The sequence below is a fragment of the Symsagittifera roscoffensis genome, unplaced genomic scaffold (assembly GCF_963678635.1).
Source record: "Symsagittifera roscoffensis unplaced genomic scaffold, txSymRosc1.1 SCAFFOLD_25, whole genome shotgun sequence".
Taxonomy (NCBI): domain Eukaryota; kingdom Metazoa; phylum Xenacoelomorpha; order Acoela; family Convolutidae; genus Symsagittifera; species Symsagittifera roscoffensis.
The window spans coordinates 754,659-777,378 of NW_026971149.1; the positions used below are offsets into that span (position 1 = coordinate 754,659).

Below are 22,720 nucleotides of genomic sequence, written 5' to 3' on the forward strand. Positions count from 1 at the left end.
AATTCAAAGGAGACAAATGTCAACCTTGTGGCGAAAAAAATGTCTGGTACCTAATCGCCACGCGTTTTCCTCCCGCCACTAGTGATCTTATTGGGTGTCACAAAAACTGTCTATGTCCGTTCCCCCCTTCCAATCCAACCAGCGTACCAATCTTAACTCGAGTTAAATTTTGGATTTCCACCTATTATTACCACGCGTGTTGATGGCTAATGTTACTAAATCAACGATGTCGATTAATTAGTTACTCTAATTTCCCCCTTTTTTTACAATTTACAACCGCCAACCTCTAACCTAACCAGCCCCCCTACTAACCTCCCCCTTTTTAGCCCCCCTCTTAAGCCGAAAAATCCCTTAAGCGCCGGGTGCTAAACCTCTCGTGAGAAAACCGTAGACCTGTTTCCAGGCCTGCTTGAGTAAAAACTGCCTCAAAACAATGGGACTCCGCTTATCCAATTTTACACTTATTTCCTATAATTTAATGTGGATTCTAACGATACCCGTTGTTCGACTTGAGAACACCCCTGTGCGTCCTCTTGTAGTGGTCCTGTGCTGGTTGTCTCTGTTCTGTCCTTGACAGCAGAACCACTTTCCCACTCGACTGGTCACCTCTTCCAATCAAGTCTCCTAGTGGTCCGTTTCGATCCTTGTGAACCACTTTCCCACTCGACTGGTCACCCTTTCCAGTCAAGTCTCCTAGTGCTCCGGTTGGGTCGCAATCTATCTAAAAACCCTTAACAACGCCCCCCACTCGGGCACCCTACCGAAGTCACTGGTTTAAATTGCTAGATTGATCGAAACGATCAGTCTTGTAAAACAGTATGTGTATACTATTTAATTAATACAAAGGTTAACTAATTTGGTATCAAAGTCACTGTCTTTTTTCGTTTTATGGTTTTTGTTCCTATTTGTATTCTTTTTTGCTCGTGTTTTTGTCCCCCTAGTTGCCCCCCTTTACTCGGTTAGCTAAGCCTCGTTCGGAGAGCGTACCAGGAAGTTTTCTTGAGTTTTCTTAAAAAGCTATCACGGTACAACCGGAAGGTTTATACGTTCCCGCTGAACCGTACCACCGGTACTCTAGAATGGGCATGTAGCCCGGAGCTGTGTCAAGTGGGTTCGACTCCGTAGTCATGATGTCGTAAAAACACCCAGGAGCGCCATAAAAACACTATGTAACAGTCGCCTACTTTAGTCACATATGAGGCTTAAGAAAAATAGGCCCTATAACCATTGGCTCAAGAGTCAGGGACACTATCTCTTGTGTTTTTCCGCCTCAAGAACGGTCGGAGCCAATTCGGTTCGCTTGCGACATGAGACTAGAACCCGTTACAGCTTAAAGGCCACTACCAAAATACCCCCCCACTCTAGAAATAAAAACGTCCCCATACTTAGGTCTCGGAATACCCAAAATACATGGACGCCGTTAAAAACCGGGTCGGAACAATCCGCTTAGTTACTTTTTATTGGACAGTGGAACTTTGATCCATTTCAGATGGATCAACCTAAAACTCGCCTTATCTGAACATAACTATTATAAAATACACTCGAGAAATTTAAATTGAGAACTCACATGTCGATGCACTTGAGTATGAGGAGTAAGTAAAAGATGAGCAGCTTGAGAATTAGATGATATAACTAAATAAGTTTTAATGCTAATTAGTTTTAACAACAGAAGTAAGTTTTGTCTCCAGAATCAAAGTCTCTGTATGAACCTTTGGGACACTCGAGTTGTCCACTCTTCCATTCAGTGTTCACTCCTTTCCATTCGAATAGTCGTCTTTTCTCAAGTCTCTATTCTATTTTCCTGTTTTCAGGATAAGACAGCTCTACTCTCTTAATATTTCGTATCGGGAAATTGCGAATAGCAATTTCCTGCCTTTTTCTTGAGTAGTTTCCCGCAATTGTTAACTCGGTTGTTCTGATTTTTGACTTTTGCATTTTCAGTTGGTTCGAGAAAACTGAGCATGACAGGCTCCATTCGAAATTTCCAAAATTAAAATTTCACTCCAAAATCACGTGTTTCTCAAGGTCAAACCTCCAGACATGACCGACTGGCACAATCGAAGATGGATCAACCCTTTCCCCTCAACTCCTAGCTCCTCATCCTTATCAAAATGAAACTGAATATCAATTAAACTCAAGTCAGGACATGACAGGAAGCTAAAATTTTGTGTAACAGGATAAAAGTTTCAGTTCCTTTACCCTTCCGGATTGACGAATCCGCTGAATCAAGCTCGTTAATCTTGATTTCTTCCTAATCCGGAAGGCTGTCTTTCACCCTTCACCGTTGTTCGCAACGGCATTGCAACTATTGTAGTGGCACAATAGTTGCAACTCGGAGTGTTCTCTGTTACTCTGTAACTCGTTGTCGTTTTTCAATCTCGATTTTCGTAGTTATTGTCAGCGCAGCTAATGTTGTTCTGTTTTTCTTAGCTTTTCTGCCGAAATGGCCGTTTCTGACGTTTCTCAGAAATGTTACGTAATCACTTCGAAAATTTAAAATTTTGAATTCTCGAATCCCTCAACCTTCACGTTTTGTTCAATCGTTCAAATAACGTTCTTTACTCCCAATAATCACCAATCCGGAAGGCTCGCTGCTAAAAATTCGAATTCTGCAGAGATTGCATTTTTCACATTCTGGTCGAATGTCACACAGTAGCTTGTCACCTACCTGCCTGCATGAAATTTAGGGCAATTTTTACCCTACCCCACCCCCTACGGTCTTAGAAAAGCTTCACAACTCGGTACTTTTTTCACTTTTTGCCCATTTTTTGCCCATTGCGACTGGTTCCTAATTTGCTTAGGGGAAGAGCTATAGACTTAGGAAATTATTTTTTTGATTTTTTGCCTATTTTTTTGGAAATTATCGATTTCCTCAAAAACTACCTGTCCAGATTTGGAATTAAGAGTTTAATCGATATACCAGGTTGTAGGAAACTGCCCTACACAAACGGCTCGTCCCTAATTTGTCTAGGGGAAGAGCTATACACTTAGGAATAGTCAATTTTTCGGTTTTTAGGCCATTTTTTCAAACTTTTTCGATTTCTTCAAAAACTACCCATCCAGATTTGGGATTAAGGGTTCAATCGATAGACCAGGTTGTAGGAACCCCCCCCCTACACAAACGGCTCGTCCCTAATTTGTCTAGGGGAAGAGCTATACACTTAGGAATAGTCAATTTTTCGGTTTTTAGGTCATTTTTTCAAACTTTTTCGCTTTCTCTTTCACTTTTTTTGCGTAGGAAGGGCGCTATCGACTTGAGAAACCTGAAATTTTAAAACAATTTTAAAATAATCAATATTAAAGTAATCAAACAGTTCTCTCCAGCTTTCAGCTGGACCCCTAGTGATTAAATGTACGGCTTTGATATCTTTTTTCTTTTTCTTCTAAATTGTTCTGTAACTGTCGTTTCCTTTTGCCAAATTCGGTTTTTTAATGCAGATTTTCGAATAAAGCATGTATGGAGTTTTCCAAATTTGGGGTTTGATAATACAATGCACGGATGTTTTGTTTTAATTCGAATAACTTTTTAAATTTAGTGTTTGAAGGTCAGAAAGATCAAAGGCGAAAATACTGAAAAAAAGAGCAAAAAAGCCGACTGATTTCTAGCTGTTTAATTTTGCTTGAACTATTCATTCAATAATAGCCTCTTTTGTAATTTAGTTTTTAAAAAATTATCCGTGTAAGCGAACCCAGTATTGACTCTTGGCTATAGGCCTAAAATTTCACTGTTAATCTCTGTCATGACTAAATTGAATATCAATTAAACTCAAGTCAGGACATGACAGGAAGCTAAAATTTTGTGTAACAGGATAAAAGTTTCAGTTCCTTTACCCTTCCGGATTGACGAATCCGCTGAATCAAGCTCGTTAATCTTGATTTCTTCCTAATCCGGAAGGCTGTCTTTCACCCTTCACCGTTGTTCGCAACGGCATTGCAACTATTGTAGTGGCACAATAGTTGCAACTCGGAGTGTTCTCTGTTACTCTGTAACTCGTTGTCGTTTTTCAATCTCGATTTTCGTAGTTATTGTCAGCGCAGCTAATGTTGTTCTGTTTTTCTTAGCTTTTCTGCCGAAATGGCCGTTTCTGACGTTTCTCAGAAATGTTACGTAATCACTTCGAAAATTTAAAATTTTGAATTCTCGAATCCCTCAACCTTCACGTTTTGTTCAATCGTTCAAATAACGTTCTTTACTCCCAATAATCACCAATCCGGAAGGCTCGCTGCTAAAAATTCGAATTCTGCAGAGATTGCATTTTTCACATTCTGGTCGAATGTCACACAGTAGCTTGTCACCTACCTGCCTGCATGAAATTTAGGGCAATTTTTACCCTACCCCACCCCCTACGGTCTTAGAAAAGCTTCACAACTCGGTACTTTTTTCACTTTTTGCCCATTTTTTCGAAAATTTTCGATTTCCTCAAAAACTACCCGCCCAGATTTAGGATTAAGGGTTTAATCGATAGACCAGGTTGTAGGAAACTCCCATGCACAAGCGACTGGTTCCTAATTTGCTTAGGGGAAGAGCTATAGACTTAGGAAATTATTTTTTTGATTTTTTTGCCTATTTTTTTGGAAATTATCGATTTCCTCAAAAACTACCTGTCCAGATTTGGAATTAAGAGTTTAATCGATATACCAGGTTGTAGGAAACTGCCCTACACAAACGGCTCGTCCCTAATTTGTCTAGGGGAAGAGCTATACACTTAGGAATAGTCAATTTTTCGGTTTTTAGGCCATTTTTTCAAACTTTTTCGATTTCTTCAAAAACTACCCATCCAGATTTGGGATTAAGGGTTCAATCGATAGACCAGGTTGTAGGAACCCCCCCCCCTACACAAACGGCTCGTCCCTAATTTGTCTAGGGGAAGAGCTATACACTTAGGAATAGTCAATTTTTCGGTTTTTAGGTCATTTTTTCAAACTTTTTCGCTTTCTCTTTCACTTTTTTTGCGTAGGAAGGGCGCTATCGACTTGAGAAACCTGAAATTTTAAAACAATTTTAAAATAATCAATATTAAAGTAATCAAACAGTTCTCTCCAGCTTTCAGCTGGACCCCTAGTGATTAAATGTACGGCTTTGATATCTTTTTTCTTTTTCTTCTAAATTGTTCTGTAACTGTCGTTTCCTTTTGCCAAATTCGGTTTTTTAATGCAGATTTTCGAATAAAGCATGTATGGAGTTTTCCAAATTTGGGGTTTGATAATACAATGCACGGATGTTTTGTTTTAATTCGAATAACTTTTTAAATTTAGTGTTTGAAGGTCAGAAAGATCAAAGGCGAAAATACTGAAAAAAAGAGCAAAAAAGCCGACTGATTTCTAGCTGTTTAATTTTGCTTGAACTATTCATTCAATAATAGCCTCTTTTGTAATTTAGTTTTTAAAAAATTATCCGTGTAAGCGAACCCAGTATTGACTCTTGGCTATAGGCCTAAAATTTCACTGTTAATCTCTGTCATGACTAAATTGAACGAGTTACATTAGGTCCAGGTTGTTTTTCCCGTCGCTAGGTACTTTCATGACGAATGTTACCTTTTTATTTTTTTTCAGATGGAGAAAACGCTTTAACCAAACCCGTTGATTCAATCTACAGTGACAGCAGAACCACTTTCCCACTCGACTGGTCACCTCTTCCAATCAAGTCTCCTAGTGGTCCGTTTCGATCCTTGTGAACCACTTTCCCACTCGACTGGTCACCCTTTCCAGTCAAGTCTCCTAGTGCTCCGGTTGGGTCGCAATCTATCTAAAAACCCTTAACAACGCCCCCCACTCGGGCACCCTACCGAAGTCACTGGTTTAAATTGCTAGATTGATCGAAACGATCAGTCTTGTAAAACAGTATGTGTATACTATTTAATTAATACAAAGGTTAACTAATTTGGTATCAAAGTCACTGTCTTTTTTCGTTTTATGGTTTTTGTTCCTATTTGTATTCTTTTTTGCTCGTGTTTTTGTCCCCCTAGTTGCCCCCCTTTACTCGGTTAGCTAAGCCTCGTTCGGAGAGCGTACCAGGAAGTTTTCTTGAGTTTTCTTAAAAAGCTATCACGGTACAACCGGAAGGTTTATACGTTCCCGCTGAACCGTACCACCGGTACTCTAGAATGGGCATGTAGCCCGGAGCTGTGTCAAGTGGGTTCGACTCCGTAGTCATGATGTCGTAAAAACACCCAGGAGCGCCATAAAAACACTATGTAACAGTCGCCTACTTTAGTCACATATGAGGCTTAAGAAAAATAGGCCCTATAACCATTGGCTCAAGAGTCAGGGACACTATCTCTTGTGTTTTTCCGCCTCAAGAACGGTCGGAGCCAATTCGGTTCGCTTGCGACATGAGACTAGAACCCGTTACAGCTTAAAGGCCACTACCAAAATACCCCCCCACTCTAGAAATAAAAACGTCCCCATACTTAGGTCTCGGAATACCCAAAATACATGAACGCCGTTAAAAACCGGGTCGGAACAATCCGCTTAGTTACTTTTTATTGGACAGTGGAACTTTGATCCATTTCAGATGGATCAACCTAAAACTCGCCTTATCTGAACATAACTATTATAAAATACACTCGAGAAATTTAAATTGAGAACTCACATGTCGATGCACTTGAGTATGAGGAGTAAGTAAAAGATGAGCAGCTTGAGAATTAGATGATATAACTAAATAAGTTTTAATGCTAATTAGTTTTAACAACAGAAGTAAGTTTTGTCTCCAGAATCAAAGTCTCTGTATGAACCTTTGGGACACTCGAGTTGTCCACTCTTCCATTCAGTGTTCACTCCTTTCCATTCGAATAGTCGTCTTTTCTCAAGTCTCTATTCTATTTTCCTGTTTTCAGGATAAGACAGCTCTACTCTCTTAATATTTCGTATCGGGAAATTGCGAATAGCAATTTCCTGCCTTTTTCTTGAGTAGTTTCCCGCAATTGTTAACTCGGTTGTTCTGATTTTTGACTTTTGCATTTTCAGTTGGTTCGAGAAAACTGAGCATGACAGGCTCCATTCGAAATTTCCAAAATTAAAATTTCACTCCAAAATCACGTGTTTCTCAAGGTCAAACCTCCAGACATGACCGACTGGCACAATCGAAGATGGATCAACCCTTTCCCCTCAACTCCTAGCTCCTCATCCTTATCAAAATGAAACTGAATATCAATTAAACTCAAGTCAGGACATGACAGGAAGCTAAAATTTTGTGTAACAGGATAAAAGTTTCAGTTCCTTTACCCTTCCGGATTGACGAATCCGCTGAATCAAGCTCGTTAATCTTGATTTCTTCCTAATCCGGAAGGCTGTCTTTCACCCTTCACCGTTGTTCGCAACGGCATTGCAACTATTGTAGTGGCACAATAGTTGCAACTCGGAGTGTTCTCTGTTACTCTGTAACTCGTTGTCGTTTTTCAATCTCGATTTTCGTAGTTATTGTCAGCGCAGCTAATGTTGTTCTGTTTTTCTTAGCTTTTCTGCCGAAATGGCCGTTTCTGACGTTTCTCAGAAATGTTACGTAATCACTTCGAAAATTTAAAATTTTGAATTCTCGAATCCCTCAACCTTCACGTTTTGTTCAATCGTTCAAATAACGTTCTTTACTCCCAATAATCACCAATCCGGAAGGCTCGCTGCTAAAAATTCGAATTCTGCAGAGATTGCATTTTTCACATTCTGGTCGAATGTCACACAGTAGCTTGTCACCTACCTGCCTGCATGAAATTTAGGGCAATTTTTACCCTACCCCACCCCCTACGGTCTTAGAAAAGCTTCACAACTCGGTACTTTTTTCACTTTTTGCCCATTTTTTGCCCATTGCGACTGGTTCCTAATTTGCTTAGGGGAAGAGCTATAGACTTAGGAAATTATTTTTTTGATTTTTTGCCTATTTTTTTGGAAATTATCGATTTCCTCAAAAACTACCTGTCCAGATTTGGAATTAAGAGTTTAATCGATATACCAGGTTGTAGGAAACTGCCCTACACAAACGGCTCGTCCCTAATTTGTCTAGGGGAAGAGCTATACACTTAGGAATAGTCAATTTTTCGGTTTTTAGGCCATTTTTTCAAACTTTTTCGATTTCTTCAAAAACTACCCATCCAGATTTGGGATTAAGGGTTCAATCGATAGACCAGGTTGTAGGAACCCCCCCCCCCCCTACACAAACGGCTCGTCCCTAATTTGTCTAGGGGAAGAGCTATACACTTAGGAATAGTCAATTTTTCGGTTTTTAGGTCATTTTTTCAAACTTTTTCGCTTTCTCTTTCACTTTTTTTGCGTAGGAAGGGCGCTATCGACTTGAGAAACCTGAAATTTTAAAACAATTTTAAAATAATCAATATTAAAGTAATCAAACAGTTCTCTCCAGCTTTCAGCTGGACCCCTAGTGATTAAATGTACGGCTTTGATATCTTTTTTCTTTTTCTTCTAAATTGTTCTGTAACTGTCGTTTCCTTTTGCCAAATTCGGTTTTTTAATGCAGATTTTCGAATAAAGCATGTATGGAGTTTTCCAAATTTGGGGTTTGATAATACAATGCACGGATGTTTTGTTTTAATTCGAATAACTTTTTAAATTTAGTGTTTGAAGGTCAGAAAGATCAAAGGCGAAAATACTGAAAAAAAGAGCAAAAAAGCCGACTGATTTCTAGCTGTTTAATTTTGCTTGAACTATTCATTCAATAATAGCCTCTTTTGTAATTTAGTTTTTAAAAAATTATCCGTGTAAGCGAACCCAGTATTGACTCTTGGCTATAGGCCTAAAATTTCACTGTTAATCTCTGTCATGACTAAATTGAATATCAATTAAACTCAAGTCAGGACATGACAGGAAGCTAAAATTTTGTGTAACAGGATAAAAGTTTCAGTTCCTTTACCCTTCCGGATTGACGAATCCGCTGAATCAAGCTCGTTAATCTTGATTTCTTCCTAATCCGGAAGGCTGTCTTTCACCCTTCACCGTTGTTCGCAACGGCATTGCAACTATTGTAGTGGCACAATAGTTGCAACTCGGAGTGTTCTCTGTTACTCTGTAACTCGTTGTCGTTTTTCAATCTCGATTTTCGTAGTTATTGTCAGCGCAGCTAATGTTGTTCTGTTTTTCTTAGCTTTTCTGCCGAAATGGCCGTTTCTGACGTTTCTCAGAAATGTTACGTAATCACTTCGAAAATTTAAAATTTTGAATTCTCGAATCCCTCAACCTTCACGTTTTGTTCAATCGTTCAAATAACGTTCTTTACTCCCAATAATCACCAATCCGGAAGGCTCGCTGCTAAAAATTCGAATTCTGCAGAGATTGCATTTTTCACATTCTGGTCGAATGTCACACAGTAGCTTGTCACCTACCTGCCTGCATGAAATTTAGGGCAATTTTTACCCTACCCCACCCCCTACGGTCTTAGAAAAGCTTCACAACTCGGTACTTTTTTCACTTTTTGCCCATTTTTTCGAAAATTTTCGATTTCCTCAAAAACTACCCGCCCAGATTTAGGATTAAGGGTTTAATCGATAGACCAGGTTGTAGGAAACTCCCATGCACAAGCGACTGGTTCCTAATTTGCTTAGGGGAAGAGCTATAGACTTAGGAAATTATTTTTTTGATTTTTTTGCCTATTTTTTTGGAAATTATCGATTTCCTCAAAAACTACCTGTCCAGATTTGGAATTAAGAGTTTAATCGATATACCAGGTTGTAGGAAACTGCCCTAATCAAACGGCTCGTCCCTAATTTGTCTAGGGGAAGAGCTATACACTTAGGAATAGTCAATTTTTCGGTTTTTAGGCCATTTTTTCAAACTTTTTCGATTTCTTCAAAAACTACCCATCCAGATTTGGGATTAAGGGTTCAATCGATAGACCAGGTTGTAGGAACCCCCCCCCCCTACACAAACGGCTCGTCCCTAATTTGTCTAGGGGAAGAGCTATACACTTAGGAATAGTCAATTTTTCGGTTTTTAGGTCATTTTTTCAAACTTTTTCGCTTTCTCTTTCACTTTTTTTGCGTAGGAAGGGCGCTATCGACTTGAGAAACCTGAAATTTTAAAACAATTTTAAAATAATCAATATTAAAGTAATCAAACAGTTCTCTCCAGCTTTCAGCTGGACCCCTAGTGATTAAATGTACGGCTTTGATATCTTTTTTCTTTTTCTTCTAAATTGTTCTGTAACTGTCGTTTCCTTTTGCCAAATTCGGTTTTTTAATGCAGATTTTCGAATAAAGCATGTATGGAGTTTTCCAAATTTGGGGTTTGATAATACAATGCACGGATGTTTTGTTTTAATTCGAATAACTTTTTAAATTTAGTGTTTGAAGGTCAGAAAGATCAAAGGCGAAAATACTGAAAAAAAGAGCAAAAAAGCCGACTGATTTCTAGCTGTTTAATTTTGCTTGAACTATTCATTCAATAATAGCCTCTTTTGTAATTTAGTTTTTAAAAAATTATCCGTGTAAGCGAACCCAGTATTGACTCTTGGCTATAGGCCTAAAATTTCACTGTTAATCTCTGTCATGACTAAATTGAACGAGTTACATTAGGTCCAGGTTGTTTTTCCCGTCGCTAGGTACTTTCATGACGAATGTTACCTTTTTATTTTTTTTTCAGATGGAGAAAACGCTTTAACCAAACCCGTTGATTCAATCTACAGTGGACTGTCAGGCACTAGAGAGAAAACCAAAAGGTCAGAATATGATACATCGAATTCAGCTGTTGGTACTCTATCAGGCGCCACAACGAGCAAGGAACAAATGAACAGTGATTCCCTTACATCGAAGATGGGAGAAACGAGTCTCCTTCCAAGTGGAATGACTGCTAATTCTAAAGGCGGTGGTTCACAAACTGCCTCTGTGGTTCAAACGAAGTCAAGAACTCGCGAGGAATGGGATAAGGAATCCGCATATAGTACAGAGTTGAAAAATGGATCATACAGTGGATCAATTAACGGTGATTCTAAAAATGGTCTTTCTCAAACTGGCTCCAATAGTAGAAATGCCGTAGACTCGAATCTTAAGACCAGCGTAATTGGGTCCAAATCCGGGAATAGTGAAGAACTGTATGATCAGTTTTCAGATGATCAGAACAAACTGAAAATGTCAGAAAAGCCTGAAGTGAAAGAGATATCAGTTGCCAGTGAAGAGAATGGGGATGGAACATATAGCCAGGCTTCACTGAGTCGCAATCCGTCGGCGAGTGTGATGAATTCTTTGATGGGCGGAGACAGCAATTCCATTTTAGGTACTGAAATGGATGCCAACAGGCATTTACCTTTTGCTCAAACACTTCGGAAATCAGTGAGTTCGGGAAATTTCTCCGGAAGTGCATCCAAGCACAAGTTGAATGTCAGCATGTCAACTGGAAATTTGGGGAAGCTATCTAGCAAAGGTTCCATGAATAGCATCCCGAAACAGAGTATGACGAGGGATCCCTCTTCTATCCGTCAACGGTCTGTTGAGTCTTTCATGACCGATGGAGCTTCATCTTTGAACCCTTCTCAACACACAAGCAAGTCATCTCAGTTGCAGCTCAGTAGAACGGAATCAAGTGCTGGCTCTGAGATATTTGATTGTGCTGTTACGGATGGGCCGATTGAAGAATGTCCTTGCGAAGAAATTGAGGGCATTGAGAAGTCGGCGGAGTCTTTGATGACAGACAAAGCCTCTTCTGTTAGTCGTGTTCAGCCGTCCAACAGTTCTTCGCAAATGCCACCGAATTCAATCGATATGCTTCCTAATTTGAATGGCAACGAAGTTTACGACTGTGGCAAGCCAGGATATACTGATCAAAAGTGTAACTGTGAAGATCCAGAGCAAAGCCTGTAAGTGTCCAATTTGCCTATCATCTCTATTTTTCTTATGATCTCAGCAGAGGGTGAAGTTTATAAACTTGTTTGTTAACTCTTGGGTAGGCCTTTTGTAGATCCAGTAACCGCTGCTCGGGGGCGTTCGGATGACTGCTTGCTTCTATAATGTTTGTTTGTTTGTTAGGGCAGCCAGTGGAAGGAGTGGGAACAGCGCCTCCAACCATGTTTACTCTGTGCTGCACAAATCAGGAGGGAAAAAAACGTCCAGCAACCCCCTCTCGAACTTGGTGAAACCATCTCCTAAAAATGAATCTTTCAACTCATCCCAACTCTCCTGCTCCAATGCCTCCTCTACCATCTTGTCCAATAAGTACAGCAATTACGGTCAACCTGTTTCAACATCTGGGGATAACAACTATCATTCGCAGTCGATGCAGGCAAGAAAGGTGAAGTGCCATTTCTGAGTTGTCAGTTGAAAGCATTGGTTGCGGCTCTATTTCAGTTCCTAATTCCTTCAAAATGTTAGATGAGTGGTAGTTTAACAAATTTAAGATACTCCAATTGGCATGCTAGAAAAGCAGTTCACTCATTTCTGCATTTAGATGTATACGTAAATGAAATAGCTTTGATATTTTAAGGGAGAAAGGTTGCAAAAGAGGTCAGATGTTTTATTTAAATGTATATTGCACTGTTCAAAAATTGATTTGATGAAATGGAGAAGATTGTGAGCAGCAATGCCACTGGCAACTGTCATAATGTAACACATTGGAATGTCACTTCACTGCTTAAATTTGCAGAGTGATAAGCAGAAGAAAGACAAGTCAGTCTGCTCTACTGAGGAGGGCGAAGCGAAGAGTGAGATGAGAGAGTGTGCAGTCTGTGTATGTCAGGGAGAAGGAGAAGGAGAGGAGGGAGAGGGAAGCGAGACACTGAAAGTGACTAGAGAGACTATTCTGAGCATCACTCAGATGCTGCACAGCTCATCCAGAAGACACCCTGTACATGTCAGGTAACACATACTCCTTTCCTTATCCAGCCTCCACCTTCATAAGGTTAGTCAGGGCCCTCTGCAGCATCTCTCGTGTCTCGCGAAGTTAACTTTGGAAACTTATTTATAACATCCGGTGCATATTTTGTATCCAGGTTGGTATTTTGTTGTGAATTCCCGTCCTACGCTTGATTTCAGATAATTTTTCTCAGAAATTGTTAATTACCAAATAAAATGAAAAAATTACTTCAAATAGCAAAACAACAACTGAAGCATGAAACCTAGATAGCACCGGGAGTGAAAGAGAGCACCACATGGGAAATCTATCTGATAAAAAGGCCGTATGTTGGCAATGGCAAGATAAGAAAATCGCGGAAAGTGAGATACATGGTGACATAGAATTAGAGGATCATAAAAACTTCATCGAGAGAAGCTTGAGGGCGTAGAGTTCCGATGACACATGCTGCGTTAGACATCTGTATGCAAACTGATATTCTTTGTCTAAGGAAGGCAGATGCACGGGCTTCGTTGGTGGAATCTTGAATCAGCTTGCCGAGCTTAGAAAGAAAACGTTTGGTGTCTGGTCCTGCGCCTCCTTGTACTTCGAATGCGACAGGCTGAAACAATTAGCCTCTGTTGATGATTTCGGTGTATTTCATTCTTTTCGTCTCTTCTGCTGTAGTCGCTGCTTTCAGGGGCTCGAATGAGTCAATTCTACTGCTGCACAATGCGTCCACGACCGTGGCATCCCATACCATTGGTTGGCCTCTGGACCAAGGTGTAGACGTAAGCCCATCTGGCCTTTTCCGATCTGCGCGGCAAAGTCCAAGGGGTTCTAATACCGAGTGTATGTTGGCGCTGGCAAGACCCCTCTTCACTATGTCATTCAACAACGAGTGGCGAGTATGACGGCCGGCGCTCATTTTGGACGCCAAACCATGGTGGCCGTCTTCAGAGACTTCTTTACCGCATCGGCATTGGTGGGGTTCGCACACTTTGCCGCCCAAACGCAGTGCCACACTGATGCGGAGTTGGATATCTGTGAGTTTCAAGCCCAAGTTGGATGATGGCAGAGCTTGCAGCCAGCTTCCCGCCATCTTTCCAGAGTAAGCTTCTAATCTATTGTGGTCTGTCTTTGAGCAGTTGACAAGCATCGAGGTTTTTTAGGTTCTCGAATACTGGCCAAGTCCAGTTCTTTTGAGTGCTTCTATTAGTTGGTGGAAGTGCTTGTGCAGTATCACCCCAGAGTTCCAGAACAGTTTCTTCGTCGCCTGTTGGTCCAGTACAAGTGGAGATATGGTCTGACAAAGCAGCGCAAGAGCTCGCGGAGGATAGAAAACAGGAAGTCGCAAGCAATGACGCAGATGGCAGACCCAGGCCACCCATTTTAACAGGCAGGCAGGCTTGGATGCGAGAGGAATCTGTAAGTTGAACATTGGTGATTTTTTCTAGTGTTGAGGTCAGAATGGAATCATAGTTGGAGAGTTTGTCGGGGTGCATGAAGCACGGTGACGTGCGGAGCAGAGTGTCAGTTTCGGTATACTGAACGAGTTTTTCAAAAGAAAAAGCGCCGAGTGTGCCTCGATTTCGACCAAAGATCTTAAAACGTTTGGTCAGTTTGTCAAGGACACAGTCAGCCCCCATGCCTGCACCAAGGATGCATAGGTCGTCCAATGGAGTCTCTTGTATAGCAGGGCAGATCGTGTTGAATAGTTGCAGTATTTCGAGTTTGAGCTCTTCACTCGATGAACCTAGAAAAGTTAGCTCACATTTCGAAGGCTTAACTTTCAGGCCAAGCATACGAGCGCGCTCTATAACCAGTTTCAAGTCCTCGAAAACTACCCGGAACTTATCAACAAGATTCCCATCGTCCAGATACCAGAAGTTAAGAGCAGAAGTCAGCGAATGAATCATGTCGTTAATAGTGTCACAGAACATGGGCGGCCCCTCCGGGTCTCCTTTTTGAGCTCCTTCATCTGAGTTCGAATATGAGATCCAAAGAACAGAAAGGAGGGTTGGCTATAGGCTGAGAACGCAAAATTTTTTAGGCGAGGGTACTTTTCGCTAATGTTCTCCAGCATGTGTTGCCTTGAGATTGAGTTGAAAGCATTTTCGAAATCAATTTTGACTAGAACGTGTTCATCGCTGATGCCTGGAGAAGATAGGAATTTGCGGGTGGCATGGACTGCCGCCTCACATCCATTTTTGGTGCCGAAGCCCAGTTGAGTAGATCCATATGAACATTTTCTTTGTTCTAATAGTTCGTGATCTTTGCCCGCACATTTCGCTGCCAATATGCGAAGTGTGTTGCCGACTGCTATGGGCCGAACGCCGGAGGAAGGTTTTTGAGTGCGAACAAGTTTGCCCCGAAAAAGAAAGGTCTGATATCAATCGGTACACCACCGCTCAAGATGATATTTGTGAGCCCGGTCAGGTCTTCGCTCAGTTTGTTTGATGTTTCCTTACACATTCCAATCATGTCTTTGATAATTTGAGGCTCCAATTTATCAGGCCCACCGGCTGAGCCGTTCGGGAAAGAATTTATACAAGAGTGAACCGTAGAACCCACAGTAGTGATACATTCTTGTTCTTTGTTTCCCTGAACAGCATAGGCGAACTTGTGCCGGGGGTGTTTTTCTTCCATCTCATTTACAATTTCGGGTGTAATTTCAGGCATCGTGTCATTCCGCGAAGCTATCCGTATGGCACCTCGGATATTGCCATCATCAATTTTCTCTTGGACCCTTCTCCTGAGACTCTCTGTTTCCTTTTTCGGCTTCGCCTTTTTTTTCGGCTGCTCCGGAATCTCAGCTGTGTCGGAAAAAGATCTTATAGCTGAGTTGACTGAACTGGTGAGGTTTATTCGGTGTTTTTCCCCCTCCTCTGTCAGTCGCCTTCAGACAGTGGGCGGGGATACTCATAAGCTTCAGCCAATTGGAAACTTCGTCAGGGTGTTTTGAGATATCGTTGATAACTTCGCTAAAGAGACAGGCTAAGTTGACTCTTGCTCCTTTCGGGACAAGTTTGAGTATGGGACTCTGGCAGAGAACAGCTTGCGGAGATAGGTAGAAGCCTCGGAATCAGGAGGGACGTTCTCTATACTGAGATCTCCCATTAGTTGAGAAAGGCCACTAGACTGGTGCTCGGGCGCGCTACCAGTAAGAGTCAAGTCCTGTGGAGGGATATCATCAGCCAAGACAACTGAATCCGGTAGGCAGCGGTTGCAGATCAAGACTGGCTTCCAGTGTTTAGAACTCGGTAGGGGAGTGTGCTTGAGGTGAACAAAGCCGCATATGCTACACCAGACTCCTCCGCCCCGTAGATGCTTTGAACACACGCTGCAGTGAGTCTGCTCTACTTCATCTTCAGTGACCGTGGGTTGCTGTTGCTGCATTTCGCGTAGGTGTCACATTCACATATCTATTTAATAAGTTTATCACAACAATTAGGCTAAAAGTTCAGGTTCGCTGACTGGAAGAACTCGCAGCTGATGCAATTACTTTCAGCTAGTACCTGGGTGCATTTCTGGTTCATTTTTTGTTTCCTACCTCTTTCTTTATTTTTGTCTTCTTCCCCGGAAGCTCTCACCGCTCTCGGGTGTAAGCCTCCTTCTTTAGCTCGATACACTTTTTGTTGCCGAATTCTTTTCTGAGCATGTAAGTTCAACTTCTGTCTGGGTTACTGGTTTGTTGGACCATCGCAGCTCTGCTCCCACTTTGTTAAATGCTCTGTCCGTTCCTTCACTATTCTCCTCCAGTCTTTCCTGTCCATCGCTTGCCTATGCACCTCTTTCCAATCCAAGCTTTCCTGTAAAACCACGTTTTCTTTTTTCCTTTCCATTTTGGAAGTGACTCTAGCTGCTCCAACCACCCAAGAACGGCTATTTTGGTAGGTCTATTGTCAGGCATTCGGAGGACGTGCCCAATTCTTTCCACTAATCCTTTTTCATTTTTCCATTACTCCGCTTTGTTTAGTTTTCTTTTTTTCGTCAGGATATCCGTTAGTTTGCTCCCTGGGAGCCATTTCCATTTTACTCTTACCGACTTTTTAGATCTTTCAAACGGTTTTAGATCTTTCAAACGGTCTGATTTAACACAGTGTGTTTTTTTCTCATGAAGATCCATGAGGTTTGATAGAAAGCTTCCTTCCATACCACATTCGCGATTTTTTTTCCATGAGGCCGGTTTGTTAACACTTTGGTAGGCGAGTTACTACCGATCAACAGCTAGATCAGGTGGCTTCGCAGATGCAGGATCTGATGACAATGATCGGCAAGTTGGTTAATTCAGGAATTCCCTCTCCAGATAATGAAAACCTGCGGGGGAGGACCCAACACAAGCCTAGGCAGCCGACTGGTCTGAACTCAGCTGGGAATCGACAGGGCAACGCGAGCATTGGAGGGGGCATCTAGGCTGTTTCGAATGCGGTCAGATGGGCACTTTGCGAAAGAGTGTCTGAGAAAGGCTTCGGTTCATTTAAACTAGCGAGGGCCGGGACAATGAGCGAGTTCAAAGGAGTCTTTGTCCCGACCGACTTACAGAGACAACAGGCACCGAAGGGCGATCAGCCGGCGTACGGTTCGTAAAGCCAGAGTCACAGTGAGTGGCTGAACCGAGATGCAGATGGAGACAGAAATACACCGTGGAAACAGGAACAAGTTTGTCGATTTGGGAACGAAGACCTCGGGGCACAGGGGTCTCTCTCGGGCGGGAAACGAGGGAGCAACCTCAAGCACGTGTCAAGCGAATGGAATTATACGGACCCCGTGGGGGCAGTCCTAGATGATTGCATAGGGACAACCCAAGTCGAGATCTTGCTAGATGTAGCTCGAGATCTATTTGACTCGGCTGAGATTGAGCCATACCGGGAAGACCAGAGACAGCAGACGGATAAGAAATGAAGGCGGATGGATGTATCACCGCCTGTCTGAAAATGGGGACCGTTGAAAAAGATCTAGAAATGCTAGTTGTTCTGAAACTGAAAGCAGAGATGGATTTTGGACTTCGATCGCTGAAGGAAAATCGGTGCACATTGACGTTTAGCCACGATGTAGATTTCCTGTGGAAGGGAACAAACGAGGGTTCTATAGTTCCCTTGAGTCATCTGCCATTCAATGTATCCTCGGAGCGGATGCTTTCGAGCCCTCATGATCCAAGAGGGAAGAGTGAAGGAGAAGGTAAACCGAGTAACGAGAAGAGGAGACAGCTGATAGCGAAGATAGCAGCTGCCGTCGAGCAATCCGATGAAGTATTATCCGATGAAGAGGTATGGCACGCTAGTTACGACGATCACTCAGCGGCAGCGATTCGCGAAAAAATGGACGACGACGGAATTGGGAGTTGTCACAAAGCGATCTCGTTAGAAGAGGCACTGCGAAGGTGCAGACCTGTGAGTGTACCGGAAACAGGTGCAAGGTCAACGAGACAGGGGAGAATGAAGTCGATGACAGCGAGTTGATTCGATGGAAGTGAACGCCAGCCGGAATTGCGAATATGCAGAAAGGATATGAAGCGATCGCTCAAGGCTTGTACTGGGTAGGAACGTGCGCTGAGACGATTGATATGCCGTCACTGGGAACGAACATCATTTCGAAGGAGCAGGCCATACAGTAAGGACTTGAAGTACTGGTCATGATTGGATGATTTAAGGATAGAAGATGGAGTACAAGAAGTGGTGTCAGCTAGATGGCTCCAGGCCAACCCTTCTGAGGATAGTTCCTGTGGCGAAACGGAACGAAATTCTTAGCCAGTTCGATTTGATGGAGACTGGCGGATGACAGCTTGCAGCCGAGAAGATGCTGACCAGATTACGACGAAGATTTTGGTCGCCGACGACGAGAACAGACATTGAAAGAAAAGTTCAGTGGTGCCTAAGCCGAGTATTCCAGATGACAAAAGTGGAGAAGCAGGCAGCACAAGGCACAGCTCTCTTTGATCCTCGGATCAGATTCAGCGCGGTGGCAGTAAATATCTTGGAACCAGTGACAATGGCGACGACTACCAGAGCGAAGCATGTGCTTGTAATAAAGGATCTATTCACAATGTACACAACTGCAGATCCCCTTGCGTCAACGAATTCTGCTGACGTGGCTCGTTAGATAGTGGAGGATTGGGTGCTGAAGTTTTGAGCTCTCAATGTGCTACATACAGATCAAGGAAAAAGTTGTGCCGGCAAAGTGATCCAAGAGATGTGTCGACTTTTGAGTAGTGACAAAAGTCAGGCTCCTCACAATTGCCGTATTTGAACTTAGCGTAGAATACGACTATCAATGGAAAAACGGGAGCTAGGTCGTTTAGTAAGGTGCATGGACAAAAGTGCCAGTATCCTGTTGATCTGTTCCACAAAAAATCTCATGACGAAGTGATGATAAAGGATGGTTTTGGCAAATGGCCAGACGAACAGTTCCGAGACGCACACAGCAGTGCAAGAGAAATTCTCGGAACAGACCATCGTCGACAAAAGAGCTGCTACTGGAAGAAAATTCAGGGGAACCCTGTGCGAGTGTTGACAAAGTCTGGGTGTGGTCAAAGGAACCACAAATGTCAAAGAAGGGAAGGACCATATGTTTTGATGGCCAGGATGTCTGAAGTCAATTACCAGGTGTCAAAGGTGTCCATACCAAATAAGGTGAAGTTTCTGCATTTTAACATGTTGAAACTTTATGTTGAGGAGACTGCGATCAGACGAAACCATTACAAGGAAGCGACCGACACCCTTACGGTCAGCTACTTTCCTTGACAATCCGGAGATGAATGTCGAAGACGAGGCGTTTTGGGCGAACAATCGGGATGAATTCGATCATGATCCAGGCCCAAGGCGAGAATCAGTCAGTGGGAATATGGTATTTTGGAATGTTGTAAGAAATCGAGTAGTGGTGGAGCCGTTAGTTAACCCTCCTGGGCGAAACAAAGACTCGTGAAGGCAGAATGACGTGATGGAGACATACGACGCAACGGAGATTGAAGCGAGAAGGGAAGAAGAGCCCGCAAAGCTTCTCAGTGGAGCTGAAGGTAGACCTCCGGGTGAGCCGGCGATGGTTGAACCTGTGAATGGAAATTGGAACTACTGATTTACGTAGACCAGTCCGCGTAAGATCGACGAAATTGTTAGTTAAAACAAGTTTTTTGGGAAAATTTGTCGCCCAGCACATCGATGCTTGTTTAATATCTAAGTGCGATCTCACTTCAGAGTATTGCTGAGTATTGCGTTACTGTTGAACTTAAGCTGCTTTTATAAAAATAGATTGAGTCGTACCGCGAGGAGTAAAGTTATTAGCAGTCAAGTCCCCTAGCTAGGTTTTTTTTCTAACAGATAGTGCGTACTAGTCGAAAATGATTAACCATAATGAGACTGACTGACGGGTCCGCAATTACGTTTTAGGAAAGGTAAGTTGGAAACTAGGAAAGTTATTATAAGATTAGGCATTAGAGTGATGATTAAGTTGTAGACTGGTTCTTGGCAACAACAGAGAAAAGGGACGGTTGCTTTCAGGGACGGTCAAGCTAAGCAGTCAAAAATATTAATGTTAATAGCAGCTAGCTATAATAAATTGAGTTTATGATAGATTCAAGTTTTAGATAGGTTTTTTTTAAAATATACTAGGTTGAAGGTAACTTAAACTTTGTCATTAGCATCATTCGGGAGAATAATGATCTAGAATTCAAGACTGTAGAATTGGTGATTCTACTGTGTTACATGCCATAGAAACCTAAGCGTAAGGTTGATTAGTCCTTAAGTTAAGTGGTACAGCAAACAAGTGGTCCAATTCAAATTAGTTGAATCTGCGAAGAGTTTGTTCCTCCTTGCCAGAAAGTAAAATTTGACAAAATCGGCGTACTCCCATCGAATCGGAACTACGGAAGCTATCTTTATGAAATTCAGAGGAGCATTATTTGACATGATATGACCCGTGCACACGAAAAATGGGACCCCTCAGACCGTTTTGGGGCAAGTAGTAACTCCCGGAAGTGTAAATGGCCCTATCAGAACTCGGAAACTAGCGGCGGAAATGGGCTCAAATTTTAATAATGTAGGCCTAGCTGAGAGAAGCTTAAGTTTGGAACCCAGAGCCTTAGGACCACTACTCCGGTTTCATGCCCTAACTAAACAAACCTACCCCGAAGTCGTTTCTCGGCCTCCAATGAAAGCAGGGAGCTGAAACTTGGAGGGATGATAGGTAGTGGCAAGATACATCTTGTGTTATAACTTGAACCATTTCCAACATAAGTTTGTAAGCTTTCAACACTTGAGAAAACATCTCCTTAAAAACACCCTCTTCCAGCTTAGGATAACTTGGAAAGTTTTACTGGGATGTGTAAAACTTGGTAGTTAGGACCACGATGGGTCTCTGAAACCAAATATGTAGTTTGACCAGGGATGACCCCTGCGTGACCTTAAGTTCACCTTTTTGCGTTATGAACCCATAGTTGAAAAGAAACCCCGGGAATAGCAGCGGAAAATGGTGTGATTCCCGGCTCCAATCCTTGGAAATGAGAATTGGTCGTCTTTCTATAAATTGGGAGAAAATAGATCTCAAAGGAAACTGATAGTAGTAGGGCCGCATCATGAGAATTAAGTCTCCCTAATAGTATGAACGGACCGTGAATTTACTTGGCTTCCCGGAGGTGTTATTTTGGTTTGATTTGGCCCCTACTAGACGAAGTACGTTCCCTTATAGCTAAGACTCGTCATTGGAATAAAACTTAGATAGAAATTTTAGATGCCTGAAGTGAATTAGCTACCCATGAAAAGGATCTCCTCTACCCTTGGGAGGTCGGAGCGTAAACGGGATAATTAAAACAAAAGCCTTGGGAGGGCCACTGAGTAAACATAACGTGGTTTAGAGGTTGAGTTGAGCTCGAGGGCTGAAGTTCACGGAGATCAGGAATTAATTGATTAGAATCGTATGACCTTTATTTGCTTGGTCAAGTTGTGGCACCTACCGCTTACCTGGTGTCTAATAAGCGTGAAAAATTGATACAAGAAACCGAACTTGGCACGTGGCAGAGTTGACATTGGGAGGGACGTATTCTTAAAACATGTGCAGACGGGTGATTTAAGCGGATGTCAGGACTGATAGGGAATGATGTGACTTAACTAAAACTAATTCTAAAGAAAGGTAAGAAATTGGAGGGTACCGGAGAGCCTTTAACTAAGAGTCAGAGCAATTGATACTGAGATAGAGTATAGTTGGTTTTCAGTTAGTTAGAGAAAACAATTATTGCTAGTTAGTCGAGTAGTTGGTTCTCGGAGGAAGAGAACGATTATTATAGAAACAGTAGATACGTGGCGGTTCTCATCAAAGTGAGAAAGGATTCTCTACAGAGAGAGAATCGTTAAGTGGAGTTAGTGGAAGTTAAATTGCAATTGTACTGATAAATCCTTTTGATTTGATTTTGAATACAGCGGATAAATAAAGAATTGAAGAGGCACTTCAACCGAGGGGGTTCCTTGTGGACTTGCGTCCTCCGTGCCTTGCTACTGCGATAGACTCGCTATCTCTTGAAATCACGCTACCCAATAAGTCCATCGCGACAGTAACTCTAGCAAAACAGTTATGCCAACACTCAGATACGCAAAAAGGAACAAAGGAAATGATAAACATCCTTGAATACAGAATTTTTGAATCTTAGCTTTTGCGAAGAAGTATAATCTGAAATATAATTTGACGCAAATTATCATTTTGAAATTACAAAATGTCTGAATAATTGTCTCGTTCGGAAGTTTTACGGGGATATTTGTTGGTGTGTTGGTGAAGCTTGAAGTAGTGAGAGTGTGACAGGAGATCTGATTAACTTGTGTGTTTTCATAATTGTGTTGTTGTGTTCATGTGTGGCTCTTCGAAGTGTGGCTGTCCATACGACTACCTCAAACAGGGAAGACTCTGCTGCGCCAAGAAGACCTCATCCACCAACAACAACAGACACAACAACCATGAAGATCGATGAGGTTTG

At 42.1% G+C, this 22,720-nt stretch overlaps 1 protein-coding gene across 1 annotated transcript in view; it reads left to right on the forward strand.

Annotated features, from left to right (window-relative positions):
• LOC134856177 (uncharacterized) overlaps window positions 1-22,720 on the forward strand; it is a 130,058-nt gene that overhangs the window by 93,188 nt on the left and 14,150 nt on the right. Inside the window, exons 3-5 of the mRNA XM_063872543.1 lie at window positions 10,585-11,794; window positions 11,964-12,225; window positions 12,577-12,788. Of these exons, the coding sequence (XP_063728613.1) occupies window positions 10,585-11,794; window positions 11,964-12,225; window positions 12,577-12,788 (1,684 nt within the window). The remainder of the gene's footprint in view (window positions 1-10,584; window positions 11,795-11,963; window positions 12,226-12,576; window positions 12,789-22,720) is intronic.